Source organism: Thalassophryne amazonica, chromosome 2 (assembly GCF_902500255.1).
Source record: "Thalassophryne amazonica chromosome 2, fThaAma1.1, whole genome shotgun sequence".
Taxonomy (NCBI): domain Eukaryota; kingdom Metazoa; phylum Chordata; class Actinopteri; order Batrachoidiformes; family Batrachoididae; genus Thalassophryne; species Thalassophryne amazonica.
In genome coordinates, this window is record NC_047104.1 from 4,953,324 (window position 1) to 4,979,530 (window position 26,207).

General features: G+C 43.0%; 1 protein-coding gene across 2 annotated transcripts in view; it reads right to left on the minus strand.

The window, feature by feature from the left end:
• Nucleotides 1-7,574: 7,574 nt before the first annotated feature.
• The window catches only part of map2k5 (mitogen-activated protein kinase kinase 5), a 171,874-nt gene continuing 153,241 nt past the window's right edge, over nucleotides 7,575-26,207 (minus strand). For both annotated transcript variants that reach the window (XM_034183198.1, XM_034183191.1), the window contains one exon: nucleotides 7,575-7,903. In XM_034183198.1, the coding sequence (XP_034039089.1) occupies nucleotides 7,799-7,903 (105 nt within the window). In that variant the 3' untranslated portion in view covers nucleotides 7,575-7,798. The remainder of the gene's footprint in view (nucleotides 7,904-26,207) is intronic.

The window sequence follows — 26,207 nt, forward strand, 5'->3', positions numbered from 1 at the left end:
ACACCAAGGATCAGCTCTGAGACCTTTCTTGTTTGCAGTGGTGATGAGATCAGACAGATGATGATGTTTGCAGATGATATTGTGCTCTGTAGTGAGAGTAGAGAGCAGGTTGAGTCTAGCTTGGAGAGGTGGAGATATGCTCTGGAGAGAAGGGGAATGAAAGTCAGTAGGCGCAAGACTGAGTCCATGTGTGTGAATGAGAGGGAGCCCAGTGGAATAGTGCAGTTACAAGGAGCAGAAGTGAAAGTAGATGAGTTTAAGTACTTGGGGTCAACTGTTCAAAGTAATGGAGAGTGTGGTAGAGAGGTGAAGAAGAGAGTGCAGGCAGGGTGGAGTGGGTGGAGAAAGGTGGCAGGAGTGATTTGTGACAGAAGAATATCAGCAAGAGTGAAGGGGAAAGTTTACAAGACAGTAGTGAGACCAGCTATGTTGTATGGTTTAGAGACAGTGGCACTAACAAAAAGACAGGAGGCAGAGCTGGAGGTGGCAGAGCTGAAGATGTTGAGATTCTCTTTGGGAGTGACAAGAATGGACAAGATTAGGAATGAACATATCAGAGGGACAGCTCAGGTGGGACGGTTTGGAGACAAAGTCAGAGAGGCGAGATTGAGATGGTTTGGACATGTGCAGAGGAGGGACCCAGGGTATATAGGGCGAAGGATGCTGAGGATGGAGCCACCAGGCAGGAGGAGAAGAGGGAGACCAAAGAGGAGGTTTATGGATGTGCTGAGGGAGGACATGCAGGTGGTTGGTGGGACAGATGAAGATACACAGGACAGGTTAGAGGAGCGAACCAGCGTCTGACAAGGACCCAGCGCTAAAGAAACAGAGAGCGGTTCCAAAGAACATAACAGATTTATTTCAAGTGCAAATATAAACAAAAAGTGAATTAACAGCCTGGCGGGGTGGAGGACGACGCGCTCTTCCTAGCGCCCAAGGGATTGGAGCCCGACAGTTCTGGACCCAGAAATTCCCGCCGGCACCCCCCAGGTGGTTAATGAATCGGACAGCGCCTGTTAAGGATGAGAGGCGAGATAAGTCAACACTGTTCACACAAATACTGTTTAGGGTTCACACCATCAGCAAACACATTCAGGTTCTAATTCAGACTCAAATTACAGAAACAGCTCTCACAGCCCGTGGAGGACCATCAATCCGCACGCCACGGCCGTGAAGAGCGAATTTACACAATTATCAGAGTAGCTCAAATATAGCTGTGTACAAAACGCCAAATTACTATTGTTAATTACTCAAAGTCATTCACAGCTTTAGTTACCTCTGAAGTGTGCTGATGGAGCATGTCCCTCACCCATCTCCTTAACAGGCACAGAGCGTCAAACCTGGAGCGATCCTCAGCGTCACAATGTTAGATAAACAATCGTCACACAGCAGCAACAAGGTTGAGTCCCCAGCACCTTACACAGAGCAGTCATGGCTTAAATGTAGTACATCATTAGGATATCTACTTCAGCTGGAAGTCCTTTGGAACTGCACGTGAACTGCTGATCAGGATATCCACTTCAGCTGGTAGTCCTTTAGCTCTACACGTGAACTGCTCATCAGGTACATCCTCTTCAGCTGGTAGTCCTCTAGATCTGCACATGAACTGCTCATCAGGTGCATGGGGTTGGCATGATGACAGTGGAGGGTGAGAGATGCTTCATCCATCATCACAGCCTCAGACACGCCCCCCACAAACCACCCAAAGTATACACAAAACACACAAACAGTATCTTGGCCAGTCAAACCCCCCCCCCCCCCCCCAACACACAGGGTGAGATAGAAACAACTGATCTGCTGTGGCGCCCCCTAATGGGAGCAGCCGAAAGAAGAAGAAAATTTCAGTTGTTTTGAACTCAAAGATTCAAAACTTTATTGTTGTTATTTTGTACAGTGAAATTCTTAACATTGACCTTTTCTCAGTGCCGTAAGAAAATAAAATACAAACAAGATCCACAAAAATAAACAGTTCAAAATTAAAACACTAACGGTACAAAACCAGAATCTCTCTGATTCCCTTCCAAACCAACATCGCTTCAGTTTTTCTGACTCAAAGAATCACTGACTGCAGATCAGCTCAAACCTCTTTAACTTGGGATTCAACCTTTGATACATTCAAAAGAGTGAAGCAATGCTTCACTTTTAGAACTCACATGATGTGGGACAGTCTGACACATGCCTCAGAAACCTGCTTCATGAAACGACATCCTGCAATACTATGTACACCCTTTATGAAGTTCCGCCTCCACGCCATGTGCATGTGGAATCACACGATGTGAACTTGACCGTTTATCTGAACTCCTGTTCAAAGGTTAATGAACAATTTAATAATCAGGAGTAAAGTCAGTGCGATTTTAGATTTTTAATTTAAGATAAAGTTTGTGCCAAACTTTGCTTCATTTGATGTCAACACTACCCCGCCCTTCTATTTGCCCACATTGTCTTTAATCGCTGAAGGTTTGGAGGTGTGTCACCAAAAAGTGTCTGAAACGTTGAAGATGCGTTAGCCATCATGAACATTAACGTTTTCAGAGGAAATGGGAATTAGAGGCCCGTTTGGACACACAGGACACTGTCCTGCTCCATCTGTGCGTGAAAAGTTCTCGTCCTCTCTCATTTTGCAAATTTCTCGTCCTCTTTCATAAATGCTTTCACTTATGAACACTTGGTGGCACTGTAACATAAAGTCATTTTAAAACTCATCCACAGAAGAAAAAGCGCCACTGGTAATAATCACTGCCATGTTTTGTTTTGTCACTTGTGGACAAACTGAAAAGATGTCTTTGGTGGGTGAACATTCATGCCTGTCACTCAATCATCACTTAAGCCGCATTTCCATCATCTCGTCAACAGTCGGCGCTGTTTCAGAAACTGTCTACAACGTGATCAAGTGGTGCCATTTTGACAGTATCGTCCACTTTAGTCAAGTGACCATGACTTCTGGTAGACATCAGGTGTGGGAGCAGGTGTCGGTGCTGCATCCACTACATCATGGAACTGTTCCAGGTCCTGGATGGCAACCACTTGGGCAGGCAACCGGTCGATTCCACCTCCCAAAATTTAGTCTCTCTGCCGCAGCCAGGTGAAAGATGGGTGTGTTCTTGGTTCTTTTACAGTCAGTGGGGTCCTCAACACTGAGGCACCTGTGTACTGGATCAGGACCAGAGAAACAAAGTGTTGAAGCTGATGCTCCCTGAAAATGGAAGTGATTTTCCTGATCCGAGTTTCCCAAAGTAACTGCTTGCTTGACACAAAGTCATTCCAGCGGTACGCAAGGATCCTCCAAAGACACCTGGTACCAAAGACCTGGATGTCTTTGGCCTTAGGTCACTGGTCAGAGTCCAAGTCTTACAACCACACAGTGAGACAGGCAGCACCAGGACCCTAAAGACTTGGACCTTCATTCTCCTGCAATGATATTGGCAACACTAAACACCTCTGTCCAGTGACGCACCTCCAAGGTGTCTCTGGATCACTGCTGAGATAAGCAAATGTCTCTACAAGTTCAGCTCTTTCCCCACATACAGTAGTGTTCAGAATAATAGTAGTGCTATGTGACTAAAAAGATTAATCCAGGTTTTGAGTATATTTCTTATTGGTACATGGGAAACAAGGTACCAGTAGATTCAGTAGATTCTCACAAATCCAACAAGACCAAGCATTCATGATATGCACACTCTTAAGGCTATGAAATTGGGCTATTAGTAAAAAAAAAAAAGTAGAAAAGGGGGTGTTCACAATAATAGTAGCATCTGCTGTTGACGCTACAAACTCAAAACTATTATGTTCAAACTGCTTTTTTTTAATCAATCCTGTGAATCACTAAACTAGTATTTAGTTATATAACCACAGTTTTTCATGATTTCTTCACGTCTGCGAGGCATTAATTTTGATGGGTTGGAACCAAGATTTTGCTGGTTTACTAGTGTGCTTGGGGTCATTGTCTTGTTGAAACACCCATTTCAAGGGCATGACCTCTTCAGCATAAGGCAACATGACCTCTTCAAGTATTTTGACATATCCAAACTGATCCATGATACCTGGTATGTGATATATAGGCCCAACACCATAGTAGGAGAAACATGCCCATATCATGATGCTTGCACCACCATGCTTCACTGTCTTCACTGTGAACTGTGGCTTGAATTCAGAGTTTGGGGGTCGTCTCACAAACTGTCTGCGGCCCTTGGACCCAAAAAGAACAATTTTACTCTCATCAGTCCACAAAATATTCCTCCATTTCTCTTTAGGCCAGTTGATGTGTTCTTTGGCAAATTGTAACCTCTTCTGCACATGTCTTATTTAACAGAGGGACTTTGGGGGGGATTCTTGCAAATAAATTAGCTTCACACAGGCGTCTTCTAACTGTCACAGCACTTACAGGTAACTCCAGACTGTCTTTGATCATCCTGGAGCTGATCAGTGGGTGAGCTTTTGCCATTCTGGTTATTCTTCTATCCATTTTGATGGTTGTTTTCCATTTTCTTCCACACGTCTCTGTTTTATTTTTGTCCATTTTAAAGCATTGGAGATCACTGTAGATGAACAGCCTATAATTTTTTGCACCTGCGTATAAGTTTTCCCCTCTCCAATCAACTTTTTAAACAAACTACGCTGTTCTTCTGAACAATGTCTTGAATGTCCCATTTTCCTCAGGCTTTCAAAGAGAAAAGCATGTTCAACAGGTGCTGGCTTCATCCTTAAATAGGGGACACCTGATTCACACCTGTTTGTTCAACAGAACTCACTGACTGAATGCCACACTACTATTATTGTGAACACCCCCTTTTCTACTTTTTTTTTACTAATAGCCCAATTTCATAGCCTTAAGAGTGTGCATGAGTGTGAAAATTGACAAACTCACTGACTGAATGCAGAAGAGGTTACAATTTGCCAAAGAACACATCAACTGGCCTAAAGAGAAATGGAGGAATATTTTGTGGACTGATGAGAGTAAACTTGTTCTTTTTAGGTCCAAGGGCCGCAGACAGTTTGTGAGACGACCCCCAAACTCTGAATTCAAGTCACAGTTCACAGTGAAGACAGTGAAGCATGGTGGTGCAAGCATCATGATATGGGCATGTTTCTCCTACTATGGTGTTGGGCCTATATATCGCATACCAGGTATCATGGATCAGTTTGGATATGTCAAAATACTTGAAGAGGTCATGTTGCCTTATGCTGAAGAGGACATGCCCTTGAAATGGGTGTTTCAATAAGACAATGACCTCAAGCACACTAGTAAACCAGCAAAATCTTGGTTCCAAACCAACAAAATTAATGCCTCGCAGATGCGAAGAAATCATGAAAAACTGTGGTTATACAACTAAATACTAGTTTATTGATTCATAGGATTGATAAAAAACCAGTTTGAACATAATAGTTTTGAGTTTGTAGCGTCAACAGCAGATGCTACTATTATTGTGAACACCCCCTTTTCTACTTTTTTTTTTACTAATAGCCCAATTTCATAGCCTTAAGAGTGTGCATATCATGAATGCTTGGTCTTGTTGGATTTGTGAGAATCTACTGAATCTACTGGTACCTTGTTTCCCATGTAACAATAAGAAATATACTCAAAACCTGGATTAATCTTTTGAGTCACACAGCACTACTATTATTCTGAACACTACTGTATGATGGCTGAATCCAGGAAGTCGTTAAAAACCTGAATGTTTGTCTTGATCCAGGACCGTCACAAACTCAGACACTCTGATTTGTCACTGATCTTCTCCGGTGCTGCAGTCAGACTCTCCACTGATTCCTGAGAGGTCACACCATCGTCCACGAAGTCAACATTTCCTCACCAACAAAGGCACCAAGACACTGGTTTCTACAAACTGACCCAACACCCCGCCCACATAAACACCAGATCCAAACAATCAGCACTGTGACGACAAGAATGTCAGCGACTCTTCAGCACTTTTTGGGTCCAAACAAATTCATGCTGAAAAGCCGTTTCTTGGTGTTTTTCTTAGAATGGATCCACCAACACTGAAGTCTGAGCTGCCAAAGTCCGCAGTCCTCAGGTCCAGCGTCTGACTCGTGTTGTGTCAGACGTTAGTTTATCTCTTGAATCAATGTGTTTTGTAAAATTAGCTCAAGTTGTTGGCGTTATGAAGGGATTAATATGAATGCTTGAAGCTGGGAACCAGTGTCAAAAAAGGTCACGGAGAAGAGCGTCGCGTCGGTGTGAAGACCAGACTTCAACTCGGACACAAGAACACACCGCTAGAAAAAACAAAGAAAGAAAGAAGAAGAAAAAACAAAACTCAGCAACTCAAAACAAGGTCACAAGGAACGTGGTCTCCGTTTGTCACAGTGGGATGCGAACCTGCTTCATCTGAGTGGGATTAAAGCTGTACAAGGAAACAATTAACACAACCACAGTACAAATCCTCTTACAGTTGCATTTACTGCTTTATGACATGAAATTCAGATTTAAAAAAATATTTTGAGAAACTTATGCTCTATAATCTGAAATTTATCCGTCGGATCCAAATTATACAGACAACAAATTGTCTTCTAAATTATAGTTGACATCCTTTAAGAAGCTGTGGAAGTCGTAGTTCTTAAGGAGACACGTGGTCACATGTTTCAGTGATTCTGAAAATATCCGACATTTAGCAACGTTCTTGCAGAAATGACCGGATTTCCAGGGTTGGAACATCATATTCCCAGAATTGTCAAAAGACAGCTGTCTGTAAAAGCGATGATTCACTATTTATATGAGAGCCCGACCGATATATCGGATAATATCGGCTGATAGGAGCCTTTTTATGAACACATCAGTTATTTTTACTGATATGGAAACTTTTACTTTACCAAATAATCAATGCAGAAAAACACTTGGCTGTTGTAAATTATGTCATTATGTCGTCTGTCCAGCAGATGGCAACATTGTTTGCATTGCTGTCAAGTAAAGCTGGGACCCCCATCAATCACTGGTCACACAAACTGAGCCACTGTTATTCATTTTCAGTCAGGGTAGGCGTTTTACAACGACAGGAGTGAAGCAGTCGCTATGTCGCCACCTAGGCAGGGCGAAAATAGACGAGAAGACTATTTTATACATATGCTGAGGAATGCGACACTGAGACTGCAGAGCTGCCAAAATGTCCCACACTGGGTGATATTTACCCCGTGTCCCGCATGAGTGTGTGTGGGACACCCATTTGTCCCACAGTTGTGCAGGTCTAGGTACGCCCTCAAACCCCCTAGTTACACTGTTGGTGCTTGCGGCCATGTGTGGGTGTCCCGTATTGGTACATTCAAATGTTTGCAGGTATGCGACTGCCAATCTGAACAAAGGCAGTGTGAAATGTGCTGGCTGGTTATATATTCATAGTTATTTTCTAATAACCTCACGTTTAAAACATCGAGCCTCAGTTACATTTCTTTGGGTTTGATAATAAAATGTTTAGAATAATTACCATTTCTTAACTGTAAATATCGGTAGATATATCGGTATCCTAAAAATTGTTTTACTTGCTAATATCCTCATTGTCCCAAAAAAATCTGTATCGGTTGAGCTCTAATTTATACACTCGGTTACTATAGATCAAGATTCTGCATTTTCACTTCAAGATTAAAGGGCTTTTTTTAAAATTAAAATTTCTGATTTTTCTTTGAAGTTTTGACTCATCATGAAGCACGAAGAGCATTAAACAGCCTGGGGGGTGGGGGTGGGGTTACACGTCAGTAAGCAGATACGTTCTTTTCTCTGCGTCACTGAAAGCTGAGAGCATGTCACAGTTTGTTCTTTGTCCCTCTGCGGAACAGTGCACGTGCACGGCGGTCACAGGTGCCCTTGCTGAGCTCGTCTCTCCTCCAAACAGCGACACACCCACATGGACACCACCTCTGCATTCCCGTCGTTATACTGCACGATGAAGGAATGATCCTAAACACACACACACACACACACACACACACACACACACACACACACACACACACACACACACACACACACACACACACACACACACACACACACACACACACACACACACACACACACACACACACACACACAAAGAGTCCTGATTTATCAGCAAACATTAACCTGATAGTTAGTTAGGCTTTTTATTTTATGATCTTTAACCCTTTGAACCCTCGACGAGTTTCTTGTTTTTTTTCTCTCATCACAAGTTCACTCCCTGTGGCCTCATTTTTCACTGCACCTGCAAGTCGAGCACCTCGATGAAAAACAGCATCACAGCTCTTATGTAAACTTTACCACAGTTACAGCGTCATAAATCATAGAAGAACCAGAGATAAGTGTACTGGGGGATATAAAAAAAAGGCAGGGTGGGGGGTGGGTATTTTTTCCGTACACTCATCCGTCCTGCAGCCCAAAGACTTGCAGAAATGTTGTCATGTGACTGTTATTCTCTGTCCAGTCATTCGAAGCGTCACAGTCACTCTGATGAGTGCATATTTTATTATTATTATTTATTTTAAACAGAATCTTGATAAAACAAATGGCTCATTTTTGGTTATTTTTTTTTTTTTTAAATGAGATACAATGTAGAATAAAGTAACATCATTCAGCATGTTGAGTGCAGATTTTACGTCGGACGTCTGACGCGCATCCAGAGGTACCAAGAGAACAGGCCACAGGTGACCTCGACCCCGTGACCTTGTTGGGAGGAACACATACTAACCGCTAACGACACTGTACCGCTACTGTAGAAATAAGTGACAAATTTTCACTCCATTAAACTTAGATTATTTACTGATTCCTCTCCGACCACTGGAAGCATTTGGTGCATGTGGCTACTTCAAGGACCTTCAGAAATGGGAAAACCCAATGATTTTTATTTCTGATTGCTTCTGACTAAACAGTCATGTTTAATTTTGGCTTTTTTTTTTTAAACAAAGGAAAACAAGGCTTTCAAACTCCTACAGGAGGTTGTGGGGTTCAGAGGGATAAAACATTCTGAACTTGTCCTTTTCTCTCAGCTGGCAAAACTATTCAACACCTGTGAGGGTCCACCTACTTTTGGAAACCAAATTTGTCATTTTACATAAGTCATAAATAAAACGGTGAGATTTAGTGTCATATTTTTGAAAATGATCTATTCTGATTTAGTTCAACATTAAATATTCCACTGACGGCGGCGTTCAGGCCGCTCTGCACCACGGAGTGGACCAAAACAGGATCAAACGGTCACTTTCGACAACCAGCGATGTCTCACATACGAGTATGTTTGCAGGAGAGGGAAAAACTTGCAAACTACCAAGGATTATATAAAAAAAATTATTTAATGTGGCATGCTGATGTCACTGCAGCTCTGACCAATGGGGCTGCAGCTGGTGACGGTCTGAAGAGCACGTTTCCAGATTTGGTCCATATTTCTGTCCTTCACAATAGCTGTCAGAATAACTGTCATCTGAGAGGAAATAAACCCGAGTGGCTGTAAAACAACAACTATGGCGCTCATAAAGCCGACAGAATGATATTCTAAGAGCTATTAGCAAAGACGCTTTAATACCTCCGCGCAATATTTTTTATTACCAGACAGATTGGAGCTGCAAACATTTGTACGCGGTTATGTCAGTTGTGTCGGTTAGTTGTGCTTGTATAATTATTCTAAATCACGAGTCGTGAAATAATCATAAAATAAATTAAAAGAGAAACATCATGAAACTCCCACAAACACCTCAAACAGATTTTCCCTTTAATGTAAAATGTTCACGCGGCGACACTTCAAACCGTTTTACAGGAAGGCGTTTTTAGCTTAATGACCGACCCGTCGTAACCGGGCCGAAAAAATAAACTTTGTGATGAGAAACTGTGTGTGTGTGTTTTATCAATCACTTAGAAATAGAACTAACTAACTAAAATCAGAAACAAAAATGTATTGATATGAATCACAACACTGCTTTTTTTTTAATTTAGGATCAGTGACACAGAAACTGTGAAGTGAAACATTTTCTCTCAGTTATTAAATCATCAGCCAGCGAGACAAACTCCAGGCCTGATTAGAGGTCATAGAAAGGTCAGAGGTTACAAATGGAGCTGAGCAGTTTGTACTTCTTGTGTCCAGGTGTCCATTTCAGTTTCTAAAATAGCAACACTCCTTGCTAGAATCAAGGGCCCTATCTTGATTGTCGATAGCACACACTCCTAAAGTGCATTTGGGGCGTATCTGTCACGTTTTGACCCTGAGCGGGGCTTTGATTCTATTTTTCCCCCCTTTCTTTTGATCACTATCTGCTCCTGCTTTGTTTTATTAGTTGGTTGTTTTCATCATGTGTTTATTCTCTGTTACATTTTTGCTTTGCCATTTTGTTGCTTTGTTTCTTTTATACTTTGGCCATAAGTTCAGTTCTGTTCTAGTTTTCTTCAGCAGGTTTGTGTTCGCATTATTGATCGTTAGTTTATCACTTGTTTATTTTGCTTGTCTCATTTGTATTATCAGTTATGCTGTTATGTCGGGTTTTGCTTTCTGTTAATTAATTAGTCCTTGCTCGATTTGTCATCTGGTTATCTTTTATTTTATATTCCAGTCATGAGTCAGTTCCTGTCTAGTTTTGTCCTTGTATTTATTTTTCTTCTTCTTCTTCTTATTCTCTGATTTATTCTCATGTTTATACTCTGTCCTGATTCTCTTCATAATTATATCATATTCGGTCCTAGGTGTCTGTCTGTTCTCAGTTTTTTCCTTTAGCCCATCTGTTTATGTTCTCACTTCACATCACTGCAACTGCTTCGTGTCTTTGTCTCTCACACTTTGATTCTGTCTGCTTTGTATTTTCATTCATTCCTGCTCTTGCACCTGCTCACGTGTCTTTGTTTCTTTCATTAGTCCACTCTGTGATTTCCTTCCTTCACTATCTTGCACGGTGCACAATCTTTGTCTCCCCCAGTCACGCCCCCTTCTAGAGACTTCCACACACCTGCTTCACATCACCCTGATTTGTTTGCTCCTTATTTAAACCCTCACATTCTCACATCTCACTGCCAGTTTGTTGTCTTTAGTACACATTCCAGCCTTTGTAGTCAGTCCTGTTTCGCCTTGCTGTGTACCGTATTCTGCTCTGTGTTTTTTGTCTGTGCCTTTTGCCTCATCCCGGATAACTGTGTTTGCTCGTGCCACTGAACCCTGCTTGATTATGACCGTGTATTTGCCTGACCCTGTATGTACCTCTGCTCCACTACTTGATTGCCTGTGCACTGAACCTAAGCCTGGAATAAAGGCGATGATTTCTTTTACACCAAAGCCTAGTCTGGGAGTCTGCATTGTGGGTCCAGCCGCTTCGGGAGCCTGGCAGCCGCCCGGCCTGACACCATCAAACTCCTCTGTACTATTTACACAGTGTGTAATCTGAATGCAACGTAAGGCTCGGGTGCAAAGACGTTCTTCCCACTCTCTTAATTAATTATGTGTACGTGTTGGGTGTCGCATAAATTAATCTGTCATAGTCTTCAAGAGCCGTGTGCACCAGAACCTGGCACACTGCTATTTAGATGACAGGCTCAAGTGGGAGACAAGGAAATGGATTCATGCACAAAACATCAAAGCTCACGAGTGAATCCTTTAGGGGAGCAGCCACCAATGCTCCCTGAGGGGAAGCAGTTTGGAAAACACAAGTAGTTTTCCCTCTGTTCTTATTTTTAAGTTTTATTGTAGTTTCACGTGTTTGGCAGCATGGTGTCACAATCAGTTAATCTTTGTTCAGATTTGTTGTTCAAATCAGATTTGTTGCAAATCTGATGTCAATGACTGATTGTCCACATTATATACAGCAAGTGACTAGATCCAATCTGTGCGTCCGTGTGACAATCGTCATTTGCCTCTTATCCACATTGATTGCTAAAGCAGTGCAGTCACGCACACAGAAACAGTCACATGACTTTGTAGGTCACATGCTGCAATTCCGGCAGATAGTGAGTTTACAAATATTCATCATCTGTCTGTGCTGTTTTTGGGTGACGGGTGTGCACAAGCACGCGCGCACACATACAAAAAGTGATTGTGCCTTAACTCATGTCCAAAACTCAGTCACAGAAGACACAGAGTGTGGACTAAAAGGTATTAATGTTGTGAAAAGATTAAGGTGCAACTGTGAGGCGCTGCCTGGTGCACACACCTGCAGCTGCTGCATGTGACGCACATGTCAGACAAACCCAGTCCACAGTCACATTTGTCTTTGATATGACTTTTTTCCACTCTGTCTTCTGTGAGTATTTTAGCCGTGATGTTACTTTGGGCTTTTGTGTGTGCACGCATCTTTTTTTTTCCTGTCACACAGCTCTGAGCGGCGGAGGGAGAGTCGCCACGGCATGAAGACTCACCCAAAATCTGATCAGTGTTTACACCAAAACAGAGTTGCAAAAATGCAATTTGCATTCGATTTCAAGCCACCTAGGCTTCAAATGGATTACATGCAACTTTTGACTGCTCAGATTTGCAACATGAAATTGAATTCAAATCAGATATGCAAATCAACTGGATTTTACTGCCAGTGTGAACAAGGCCCGAGTACGCTTGCCTTCAAATTAGAGCTGCAACCATTAATAGATTATTAATCACCAACTGTTTTGAGAATTGATTAGTCACGTGTTAAAAAAAAAGCTGAAATTCTTTAATTACTGCTTCATAAATGTGATTATTTTGTGATTTCCTGACTGGTTCCTTTGCTCCTCTCTGATAGTAAACTGGATTTCTTTGGTTTATGGACAAAAACGTCTGGTCTTCACGACTTCTTGCTCAGTGTTACAGCTAACGGGTTATAAACGCTCATCTTCTCAACTGTGAGGTTTCAGAGTTTCCATCTGACCCTGAAGGCTTCAGCTGTGTGTTGGAGATCTTCGTGTCTAATGCAGAACGGCCTTGGAGGCTGAGTTCTCGAGGTGGGTGGTTGGATATTCTTCATGTATATTACATTAGCTGTTGTCAAGGTGTAGTAAAGCCCACATCCGTCTCTTAATCAGGATGAACAACACCTGGCTTCTGTTCAGGAAACGTGTGGTTCAGTTTTGCACTGATTGCTTCACCGCTGTTCTTTTCCTGTCATACTCTGTAATTCATTTAATTTATTTAGTTTATACTGCGCCAAATCACAACAAAACAGCCTCAATGCACTTCACACAAGTAAGGTCTGACCTTACCCACCCCCAGAGCGAGCACACAGGTGACAGTGGGAAGGTTCTGTACATCTCCAGACCGTCACGATGCAAACGTACAGGGAAGCAGCACCAAAGTTAATGTCGACAGAGCTCCCACAAAGCCCTCGCCCAACTTCATCACTCACTCACTCATCTTCAACTGCTTATCTGGGATTGGGTCACGGGGGCAACAGCTCCAGCAGGGGACCCCAGACTTCCCTTTCCTGGGCCACATTGACCACCTCTGACTGGGGGATCCCGAGGCGGTCCCAGGCCAGTGTGGAGGTAGAATCTCTCCACCTCGTCCTGTGTCTTCCCCGGGGTCTCCTCCCAGATGGACGTGCCTGGAACACCTTCCTAGGGAGGCGCCCAGGCGCCACTTAAGTTGTGGAGCCACACGTTAGCACTGGTGACAGAGGTGATGTTTGTTGTTATCCGCTTTGCTCCGAACATTATGGCTGGTAATCATCTTTGTTTGTCTATTTTCCGCTTCCTCCCTCAACAGTTTGAGGCACTCAGAGTTCTTGTAAACACGTAAAAGAAATGGTGTACATGTCGCTTAAATAGGAGGCTAAAGCATTGATGACGGAATAGAGAAACTAAGTCCTAGGTGGGTCCTGAGTCCCACTGGTGGTGGTCTGTATCCCTGGATATCCCTAGATGTCAGCCCCCCACCCGAGGCCAGTGCCCATTTACAGCTGGTTAGACTGGGACAATGCAGAAAAAGTGTCTTGTCCAAGGACACAGACAGGTAGTGTGACCTGGAATTGAACCCAGATCTACATATTGGTAGCCCAAATCCTCATTCCACTGAGGTACCTGACGATTCTCAACATCTTCCAACTACAAAACATCTGAGTCTCTCCTGTAAACAAACAGCAACATTGTGAGTTTGATTTGTGTTGGACACAAAGTAATTTCAAGGTGAAACATAAAAGTAAAAACCTACAAATGTCTAAACTGGTGCAGACAAGCAAAGTAGGACAGAGTGGCTTGCTTTTCTCCTTGAACGCTCCTTGTCTATTTGGCCACAGAAAGACACTTTAACAATGCCAAAGAATTGTACAAAGGGTAAAATGAGCCTATTTGTCCATTATTGTCGCACCATAATTCGTACATAAAACCTGCCAAATTCAAATGGTTTGACTTCTGTCACTAACTTCTTTGGATATGCACGTTACACTCGAGTGTGAACGTTAAACGGCTGAGGACTATTCTGGTACCTCAGCGTATCATTGTGATGCTTTCCGGTGTGCGCTAATTGTGCACAAAGTGTAGAGATTGTTAAGGACTGAGGGAGCCCCATCAATCCTGTTGTCCTTCTAATGGGCAGCTGGGGTTAACACAGTCTGAGGTTAATTACTCTCCTATCAGTGTGTACGTGTCAGTACGAGGCAGGCCGAGTGGACGCTCCTGGGTGCCCCATGTGCAGAATACCCATCTCATCAATCATTCTTCTTCACCTCGGCAGAGAGAGAGTGATACGGAAATAAGGAAGTGCAGAGTGATGTTTTCTAAATGTACTCATCTGCTCCAGAAATTAACCCCGGCACCAGTGATGTCCGGTGGAATTTGACCTGGATGTAGCGGCACAGTTCTGACATGTCCTATGAACCACAAACGTGCCCTGAAGTACATCGTCAGCTCACTCAAGTCATTCAAATGATCTGTTTCAGAGGTAAATTTTCTGTCTCAGACAACTGAGTCAGTGATTATTCTATTGTACACAGAAGCAAAGAGTGCGTGGAGACGTTACATCGACGTGTTCATTACGCGCTTCGGAAAGGACGAAAATGTACACTAAAAAGAAAACCTTTCAAAAAGCTTGTGTAGCATAATTTACATGTTATTCAGTCATATAGCACAGTCGCTAGAATGCTAACTGGTGGGTTCAAGGCAGAGTGTTGAAGTATCCCTGAAGCCCCTTTCACACCGGGCGCGTTCACCACCTGCAGTGCGGCACAGGAAACACGATAAATTAGAAGAGGAATCAGATAAGAGAAATCAGTAATAAAGTCCATTAACTCCTGGAAATAATGTATTCTGACTTTTTCCAATGTATCAACTCCATCTGCATGTCCAGGCAGTCTGGAGCCAAGCACCTCCCCCTGCTGAACACAACTAACACAGACATTCCTGCGTATTAAGATACGCAGCATATGCAACTCTACACAGGCCTGGTGTGAAAGGCGCTTGAGCCAAACACTGAGCCTCGAACCTGCTCATCCTCTGCAGATGCCACATCTCAGAGGGCAGCGAAGAAATGTTCACCAACCTTCATCAAGTTACTGCCTTTTTGTCTAGGATGAGCTGGTTACTTCTGAGCGGTGATCTGGATCTGCTGCCAAGTTGTTTTGTTTGGGGTCTAGTGTCAGAAGGACATATTTGCACCTCAGACCACAAAAAAACAAACAAACAAACAAAAAAAAAACAAAAAAAATCAACTGGCCACCAAAAGAGCCTACAATATTCTCCCATTATGACTTCACAAAGGTCTGATGGAGATAAAAGTCATAACTCTGTCTTTCTGTCAGTTGGGAGTAGGTCAATTTCCACATGTACAGAGAAAACATCTGAGGATGTTAACCAGGGCTGTGGATGTTATTTTGCAGGATGGATATTGGTACACAATCCATGAAGCAGACATCAACCCTAAGACCCACCAACAGACCCCTGACATTTCTCTGCATATTTGCTCAGCTTCATTGGTGGAAGGGGGTGGGGCGAGGGTTGATGGGATTTATGGTCTTGGCTAACGTTTTCCCAGCTTTCCAGAACCCTGAACGTTCTATATAAGCCCTTAGGTCCACTGGTGCTGATGCATACCCCTGGATTCTGTAGCGTGAAATGCATGAGTGTCTACAACCCCCCTGAGATGGTCCATTGCCAAGTTACTCCCCAAGCCAAAGCCAGTACCCATTTAGAGCTGGGCGACTGGGACAATGCAGACCAAGTAGTGGGTGGGTGGGGGTGGGGGCGGTGGAGCCATTTAAAAGTTACATTAATCACTGTGTGGTCACATCAAAACTGGATAATCACCTAAACTGCTCAAATAGAAATGACCTAAACCCAGGGGAAATTCTACCCAAGTCTTTAATTGTTTGAAGCCTTTGAAGGGTCGGTTTAATCTAAGATTAATTTATGCAATTTTAAATAACACCGTGTATGATTAATAGGCTCAGAAGAAATTAAAAGGAATGTGAGACAATTATAACAAGACACTGGTCATCACCTCATTAGAATAGCTTTGGACGAAACGTGTCTGTGTGAGCGAGAGGCGCGGTACGGAGGTAAGCAGAATAACCGGACTTTACGGATTTACATGTTAATCACGGGCTCCCTGTGGAAACTGGTTGGCGCTGATCGCTGTGCACATAAATGTACAACACATGCACTTTAGACAACCTCACCACACAAACGTTCCCTGAAGGTGGACCTCATTAGGTGTTAAATACCACCACAACTCATCATGATTTCAACATCTGGTCAGATTTTAAACAAATGTTTTCAGATGCATTGATTCCACTCTCAGGTTTGTGAACACAAAGAACGGAGGAAGCCGTGACGGGGTCTCTCATATGACACAAAGACAGATGCAAGGCAGCACATCCTGTACGAGCCGCAGCCCGTTGGTGCTGGTGTTTACCCCTGGACACCGCAGTGTGAAGCGTGTCGACAACTCCCACCGGACGGGACGTCAGTCCATCGCAGGTCACTTCCACAGTCGAGGACGGTGCCCATTTACAGATGGGTGCACTGGAACAACACCAATTAAGTGTCATCCAAGGACACAATGTGGTATTTTGACCGGGAGTCAAATCCAGGGTTCTGTTTCAGTAATCCGACTCCTATCCCACTGAGCCACCTGCTCAGCTGACACTGGTGTGTCCACAAATCACAGGTAAATCGTCACACGGTGCTCCCGCTCTCTTTTTACAGTCACACTGGTTTGCCCTTCTTGGCACAGGCCCACTCTGACCACGGCACACCTCTCTGATAAGATCCAAATATCTTTAGCTGCTTCCCGTCTTTTGCTCGCACTGACTCGAACTAGGCCGCCTTTCAGGCTAAGTCCTCATTTCTCCAACAGGGTTTGGGTTCTTTCTTTCTGTTGCCATTCAGATTGTGAGATGCTTGGACTGTCCGGGAGTCCGGGTTGTGAGGCAGCTCCGGTGACCCTAAACTGCACCTGATAAATGACTTGTGTACTTGTGTTTTGAGTTTTTTCTTAATGAAACATGTTTCGTGGTTTGGATCGTGGCGTTGTGGTGGTCAGAGTGAAAAACGCTTCAGCATCAATCAAAATGCTTGTAGGTTGTAACTGGGCTTGAGGCCGGTCCGAGATGGGGAGGGGTTCTTTTGTGATAATGAAAGGGGCTCATCTGGTGTCTCTGGGGTTGAAAAGACGGCTATGAAATGTCTGTGTGTGTATGTGTGCATATGAATACAAAAGCAGGACGGGGAGGGCCGAAGTGACAAGGGTGCTAAAAGGCTGTGTGAAGGACGGGGGATGGCGAGGCGTGGGGGGAGTGGGTGGACTGAAATGTCCATCAAAACACAAAGGTTATAAGTACAGCATCATCAGTGCACTTCTTTCAAAAAATGCAAATATAAGAAAAAAAAAACGGAGTGATACACAGCATCATTTTTTAAATTATCTGACTGCAAAAAAAAGAAAAAGAAAAAAGAAAAAAACCTCAACACTAAATCATGGTTCACATAAACATTCTTGGTGTTGTCACTGAAATGCAGCTGGGCACACTGTGTACGAGGTGTGCACGCACAGCTGCTCTGTGTGCAAGGAGAAGCAAAAGGAGGATGATGTCAGACAGGATGGGTCAGCACCAAATACCTGCTGTGAGCGTCCTGGGAGCCGGCCAGTGGAAAGTCTCCTCAACCGACCGACGTCATCAGCTTATGATGACAGGATAGAGTGTCCAGAATGAAAGATGCATTAGTGAAAAAAAACACTCACTTTCCTATCTGATGGCCCGTCATGTGATTCTTTACAAGTGGAGACGCAGGAGTGAGACACAGAGAGGAACGCTCTTTGACATGTGAAGGACTGAGGCTGCTCAGAGCGCACGTTGTTAAACCCTGTGTGCACGTGGACACGCCAACGGCACAGGCAGCCTGCTGCCCTCAGAGGGAGTCCTTCCTCACCACAGTTGCCCGTTCTTGCTCTGGGGGTTGGTGAGGTTCAACCTGACTCCTGTGAAGCACCTTGAGGCAGCTTTGTTGTAATCTGGCACTATATAAATGAAATAAATTGATGCCTCTGGTATGAGGTCTCTTTGGAGGATCCTTGGGTACCACCAGAATGACTCTGTGCCAAAAGAGATAAACATGAGGTATCACTTGCATTGTGAGAGTAAGTCAACTGTGACATTTTGGCCATGCGACGCATTTGTCTGGGCATGATGTAGAACGGTGCTGGTGCCTCAGTGTTAAGGACCTCAGCAGAAGTAGAAGATCGAAGCAACGCCCACATTTCACCTGGGCAGACAGATGATTACGTTTGAGAGGTGGAGTTGGACCGGTTGCCAGTCTGGGTGGTCGCTGTGTAGGATTCAAGGCATTCTGGTCCCCTCCCCTCCTGGGTACTGATGAGGCGTTTACCAGGCTGACATCATTAAATAGGTGGCTGGCGCAGTTTTGTAGACAGCAAGGCTTTAGCTTTATTGATAACTGGCCTTCGTTCTGGGGCCACCGTGGCTTGCTCATGCCGGACGGCCTCCACCCTACTGGGGAAGGCGCCGCCATCTTGTCTGCGAACATAGATAGAGCTCTACAGGGAGGGTAACATTAGGAATCTACAGCAGGCCACGGAGCAGGTGATTAGAGACCCTGCAAGGCTTATGACAAATGTGGGTGTGGAATCCATTAGCTTAGCGGGAAATGTAGTGCAGAAAATCCACTATGGTGATAGTGCACTTTATTTGCCAGGGAGGGAATTTCAACAAGTTGAGACTGTGGCCTGCTTCCATAGTCGTGTCCATAAAAATCATAGAGGGATATGCTTTCCAAACTTAATACCCATTACTATATTGGATGATGCTGAAATTGAGGATGGCCCAGTGGTTGTTCCAGCAATAGCAAAGATTTTGTGTCTGCTACAACGCACGTGGAATGTCTTAAACCTAAACCTACTTCTAGGCATCTTATATATGCTACTCTGGAACCACCCCTAAACCCAAACAGTTCAACTGTCAACCCCACTGAGGTCCTCAGACTGGGTCTCATTAACATAAGATCACTGTCCTCAAAATCATTGTTGATCAATGATCTAATTATTGATCATCACTTAGATATGATTGGGCTATGTGAAACCTGGCTTAAACCTACAGCTGTCCTCCCCTTAAATGAGGCCTGCCCACCAGCATATACATTTAGTCATGTCCCTCATGATGCGAAGCAAGGCGGGGGTGTTGCTCTTATTTATAAATCTAGGTTTAGTTTATTAGCTGTTGGGGGTTACAAATATCACTCATTTGAGCATCTGATTCTCCGCTCTGCTCAGGATATTACACATTGCCAAGGTCAGAAGAATAAAAAACAGCCGCATTACTTTGTCACTGTATATAGGCCTCCTGGCCCATATTCTGAATTCTTAGATGAATTTGGTGCGTTCATTTCTAACTTGTCAACTAGTGTAGATAACATTCTGATCATTGGTGACTTTAACATTCATATAAATAAGCCTTCTGATCCCCTCTGCAAATCATTTATGGAAATTGTGGATGCATTAGGATTTCGGCAATGCATTCAGGATTCGACGCACATTAGTGGAAATACCCTGGATCTGGTTCTCGCACGTGGTATTGCTGTCACGAATATTGACATCATGCCTCTTACATCAGTGGTGTCTGATCACTCACTTATTAAGTTTACAGTTTCGTTGCCGTGTTTAGTGGAACAACAACCTTATATATCTTTACAGCGATGCATCAACTCCTCAACTAAGACTGAACTCGAAGCTAGACTGCCTGATGTCTTAGCTTCACATTTGACAAATACCCAGTCAGTAGACAGACTTGTGGATAGTTTAAACTCAGTGCTCAAAACTACACTCGACATGATTGCACCACCTGTGTTAAAACCGCGCTCCCCCAAATCACAGTCAACTTGGTTCAATGATTATCTGCGTGACCTCAAGCATAAAGCAAGAGGTCTAGAACGGAAATGTCGTCGTTCAAAATTAGAAGTATTTCACCTTGCGTGGTGTGATGCTATCTTAGACTATAAGCATGCACTATTGGCTACAAAGCGGACTTACTATTCTGATTTGATCAACAAAAACAAGCATAACTCAAAGTTCTTGTTCGACACGGTGGCAACACTTTTGCATGGACAACCATCTGTAGTTCGCTCTCCGTTTACAGCACAAGATTCCTAGATTACTTTGGGAAGAAAATAGAAGACATCAGGTTAAACATATCCCGGCATGCCTTAACCCAGCCACTACACCCTGCTATTGAGGTGGGCGCCACTACTGAGGTATTACCTAGATTTACAGAATTTGACAGTATCTCACTAGGCATGCTGACAAAACTCGTAATGTCAACAAAAAGCACAACCTGTTTATTTGATCCTATACCAACAAAACTGTTTAAGGACCTGTGGCCCACTCTTGGGCCAACTGTGCTGGAAAATATTAGTATTTCTTTAACTTCTGGATCTGTTCCTAAATGTTTCAAAACTGCAGTGATTAAACCATTACTTACGAAACCTAATCTTGACCCTAGTGTATTGACAAACTATCGGCCGATATCAAATCTATCATTTTTCTCTAAAATTCTGGAAAAAGTGGTGCCACGGCAGCTTGTAGACTATCTTACTGAGAATAATCTCTTTGAGCCACTGCAGTCAGCTTTTAGAAAATATCATTCCACAGAGATGGCTCTCACTAAAGTGGTGAATGATCTTCTGCTTACAATGGATTCGGACACCACTACGGTTCTGTTGCTGTTAGATCTCAGTGCTGCATTTGATACAGTGGATCATCATATTCTACTTGATAGGCTGGAAAATCATTTTGGGATTACTGGGAGTGCCCTTACATGGCTGATGTCATACTTGACCAGTCGTTCTCACTGTGTTTTGTACAGTAACACTACCTCTAACCTTAGTGACATGAAATTTGGGGTTCCACAGGGGTCTGTCTTAGGCCCCCTGCTTTTCTCCCTTTATATAGCACCCCTTGGGCACATATTGCGGCATTTTGGGATTACCTTTCACTGCTATGCAGATGATACTCAGTTATACATGCCAATAACTGCTGGTAATCTCATTCACATAAAATCCTTAGAAGATTGCCTTGCAGCAGTGAGAAGTTGGATGTCCAGAAACTTCCTACTTTTAAACTCTGATAAGACTGAAATGACGGTTCTTGGTCCAGTGAGACATCTGCATCAATTTGACCAGTTAACGCTCAGCCTCGGCTCGTGTGTCATACATCACACTGACAAAGTGAGGAACCTTGGGGTAATTTTTTATCCTTCGTTGTCCTTTGGCCTCCACATTAGAAATATTACTAGGACTGCTTTCTTCCACCTGCGAAATATAGCAAAGATTCATCCCATCCTGTCTATGGCTGATGCTGAGACCCTGATCCATGCATTTATCTCTTCTAGATTGGACTACTGCAATGTTCTATTTTCTGGTTTACCGCAGTCTAGCATTAGGGGTCTCCAATTGGTTCAAAATGCTGCAGCCAGACTTTTGACATGAAGCAGAAAGTTCAATCACATTACACCCATTTTGGCATCCCGTCACTGGCTTCCTGTCCCAGTAAGATCAGATTTTAAGGTTCTGCTACTAACCTATAAAAGTATTCATGGACTGGCACCCTCCTACCTAACTGACCTAATTAAACCTTACGTACCGGCCCGGGCTTTATGTTCTCAGGGTGCAGGATTACTTTGTGTCTCTAAAGTGAATAAGAAGTCTGTGGGTCACAGAGCTTTCTCTTATCGTGCCCCTGTTCTGTGGAATGATCAACCTGTGTCAATAAAACAGTGGAGACTTTCAAGTCCAGACTTAAGACGCACTTATTTTCCCTTTCATATGGCAGCATACTGGTACAGTTTTGTTTTATGCTTTTAACTCTTAATTTATTTTATTAGTAATTGGAGCGGGCCACGGCCTCAACTTTACCTAAATTCTGGGTCTTTTAGTGAAGTTTAGGGCTAGCGGCCGGTGATCACCTTAGTATTTCTCTGTTTTTCTTGTTGTTTATTGCTGACAAATTATACAGTATTTCTTGTCTTTCTGATGCCTGATTCTGTTTTTTCTCTGTTTAAGGTGCAGCTCCATCCAGAGATGGGAGTTGTATTCGTGTTGGCGATCCTCCTGTCCTGTGCGCCAATAGCATTTCTTGTATATTCGTCGGTGAATTGTTCTGTAATTTATGTTTGTAGCTCGTACTTCTGTAATTATTGGTACTCTGTTTGCACCACTGCGATGTATGTACCGTACGTTTTAAAATTTTGTGTTATCGCGTCTGCACTCTAATTATTCACGTTTGGATTATCACAGAAATGCGCCCAAAGAAGGCTTTCCTTTCACCGTGCAATTAAGCCGAACTGAACAGGATGACATATTAAGTCGTCGCCACACACTGTGAGAAGCTTCAGGGACAGAACTCATCAAGAGCAGGAGAGCAATCAAACAGCAGCCCTTTAAAGAACATCTAATAAGATCAAATCCCAGCCACAATAATGATGTCAATAAAAGGTATACCATTGATTCCAGGAGCCACGGCGTGAAACCTGATCAGCAAACTCGAGCTTCTCAGCGAGTCGGTGCGCTCGTAAAACAACATTACCTCCTCTGTGTCTATACTGCAGAGTTTCCAGCGGTACTTTCCAGGAGAAATGAGTTGCAAAGATAAAACCTAATCGTGGCGCTCGGGTACAGCAGCAGGAGAGGAGAAAAAGGCGAGCGGCGGCTGGATGCATTAACATACAGATAGAATAGGTAAAGAGTTTTAATGTAGTCAGGAGGCTGAGGGAATAGAGAGAGTCAGAGAAGAAGGAGTGGAGAGGAAGAAGCAGGAGGAGAGGGAGAGACAATCACCAGGCATCCGTGACCTCATATCTCACTTCATCACGGACAGGAGGAGGAAATGGAAAACCGACAGGAGGACAAAAATATACGTAAAGGAAAGACAAAAAGGATGAAGGGAAAAGATGAAGCGTGGAAATATGAAGAAGATCAGAAGGAATGTGATGAATATTAAATGGAGCAGAATAGGAATGTGGGTTAAAAAAAAAAACCAAATCATAGCAGCAAGTCACTTGCTATCGTGAAAAATATTAAATTCAGATAATTTCAGTTTCTCCACTCTTATTCCAGATAACACAGGTTTTAAACACACTGCTGTCAATTAACCTGAACAGAACTGGAGTTACTATTAAAAGCATTTTAAACAGCTACAAACATGCTCAAAATCATATATTTTCCATTGCTTTTAAATGACTATAAATCAGCAATAAATTGTCTGAATCTCAGTTAAAATGAGGTAAGGTAGAGACAATATGTTTATAATTATTGTATTTTTTGGAGGGTTATTTTTTTTTTACATTATTTTGGGAGGACCTGCGACTTATACTCTGGTGTGTCTTATATACCAAAAAAATCATGGGTTTGTTATTCACAATAATAATTATAATTACTTTTGATGTCAGACTTTCACAGGAATCAAAGCACTAAACAAAATAAACTCCAATAGTGAAAGAATAAATGCCAATAATAAGAAGTACACAGTAACAATGCACAAAACCCCAAATTAAAGAGCTGATAATACAGAAAAAAAAGGTGTGACTTATACTCCAGTGCGACTTGTACTTAAGAAAATACAGAATTTTAAGTTGTGGTTCTTCAAGCTTAGCTTTCCAACACCAACCAAACCAGGAACTGTGGTGTTAAGGACAGATGGTTGCTGGTTAAGGTGAACCTGGGGAGGTGAAGGTACACAGTGGAGAAAAGAGGTATGCACGGGAGTGCACAGGGACGATGTAGCGAAGAGAGATTACACCGAAAGATGAGCTGAAATATCCGGGATCAAGTGTTCATGGTAAGAGAGAGTGTGGTAGTGAGGTGAAGAAGAGAGTGGAGGCAGGGTGGAAAGGGAGGAGTAAGGTGACGGAGAGATGATGAACATAAAAAAAGTATAATGCAATGATAAAATACCCTCAGCCGTATGAGCATAATAATCGGAAACAGAATGTGACCTTTTGAGAACGTCCCTGTGAATTTGACAGTGGTGGGCACAGCTAACCAAAAGTTAGCTTCGATAACCAATAATCCGTTAACTGAAAAGTTAACTTTATAACACTAAACGGATAAACTGCTAAAAAACAGCTACAGATAACCACTAACCTTTAGTATTGACTCCGGTACACTGTCAGCTACTGACAACCAGTTTTGAGTTTAAGCGCCGCCAACACTTCTGAGTAAAGAGTCAGAGCTTCTGTCTTTGTGCGCCCTGCCCACTGCTGTAAGGAAGAGTCATTTACTTTTAACATGGAACAGCACAGACGTGTGGCAGAAGACATCAAAAAGAAGGAAGTTTTGACTTATGGTTTGATTTATAAACCAAACTAATTCAGGACAGTTTATCAACATTAATGTCAACTCTGTCATTTTTACAACGTGAAAATATCACACATATCTTTTAGCTTTAAAGTAATGCGCTAATTCTGCATTTTGGGTCAAAATGCATAGAACACTGCCATCGACTGGAAGCGAGTGTGAATAGCGACCAGCTATCACACAGTCACTATTTGTTGTTCTGAATCAAACTTAAACAGAATTTTCAATTTTGCAAATGCCTTTTTTTTTTCTTTTTTTTTAACAAATGTTAAAAAAAAAGACATTTACAAATACACATTTATTGGTAAAAACCAACTCACACGTTACAATAACTTGTGTGTTGGTTTTTACAATAAACAAACCAACCAACCAGTGATGAGCAGAGACTCAATTTCTCATAATGCCTTTTGGCATCTGTGTGTTAATGCTCAAACCTTCAGAATTAGTGCATTACTTTAAAACTAAAAGATATGTATGATATTTTCACTTTGTAAAAACGACAGAGTTGACGTTAATGTTGATAATCTGTCCTGAATTAGTTTGGTTTATAAATCAACGTATAACGTCTTCTGCCACATGTCTGGGGCACTCTATGTGAATGTAAATGACTTTTTTTGTACCAGCCTGGTAGCCAGGCCCCTTCTGCTGGGGTGGGGTTGAGCTCAGCTCCTCACAGCTACCTGACTGCTGCAAAACACAGAACAGACAGGAACTAACGTATGATTTTAGGGTTTACAATGTTGACGGTTCGGCTTTACTAACTATGTCAGCATAAAACTTTAGTGGAGCTAAATTTAGCAGAAGCTAATTGATCTGCTGATGGTTCCAAGTTGAAAGGCTGAAAAGCTAATCCACTAACAAAAAAGTTAGCTTTGCTAAATAGCAGTCAGCGGAACTGTGCCAACACTGGCATTTGAAGACCCTGGCAGAAATAGCACTGGAGTTAAGCTGAGCACAGACGGACAGTTGGACGGATGGCAGCAAAGCCTGCGTAATACCTGATGGCCATATTTTGGCCTCAGGTAAAAACAGATGTACTGACACTCTGTCCATTCGCAGTTACACATGAATGGAGAAATTAGAAGATGGATTAAAAAAATAGGGTGAAGAAGTGAACAAACAGCACACTGTAAAAACAATGTTCCTGAAAGAAGTAGAGCATGATGAAAAGAAACACTTGAGTCTAAAATCCCCACTGGCTCCATCGGTTACTTCTCTCCTTCACTCTTCAGCGTGAGACTGAGAACACCGACGCATTTACACCCTCCAGCCCCCCACCTCACCCCCCGCAGCTCTCTGCAGAACCAACAGTCGCTGTCCTCGATCTGAACACGCAAACCAGAGCGTGTTGAAAACTTTTAAAAGGCAGTCTGTGCACGCTGTACTGGCCTCGTGCGCTGAAGCTGTCCACACTGGGACGCTGCCACAGCGCGCAGTTGGTACAGCAGTCACAACGTGAGAAAACCGAGAGCTGGAATCACACCACGTGGAC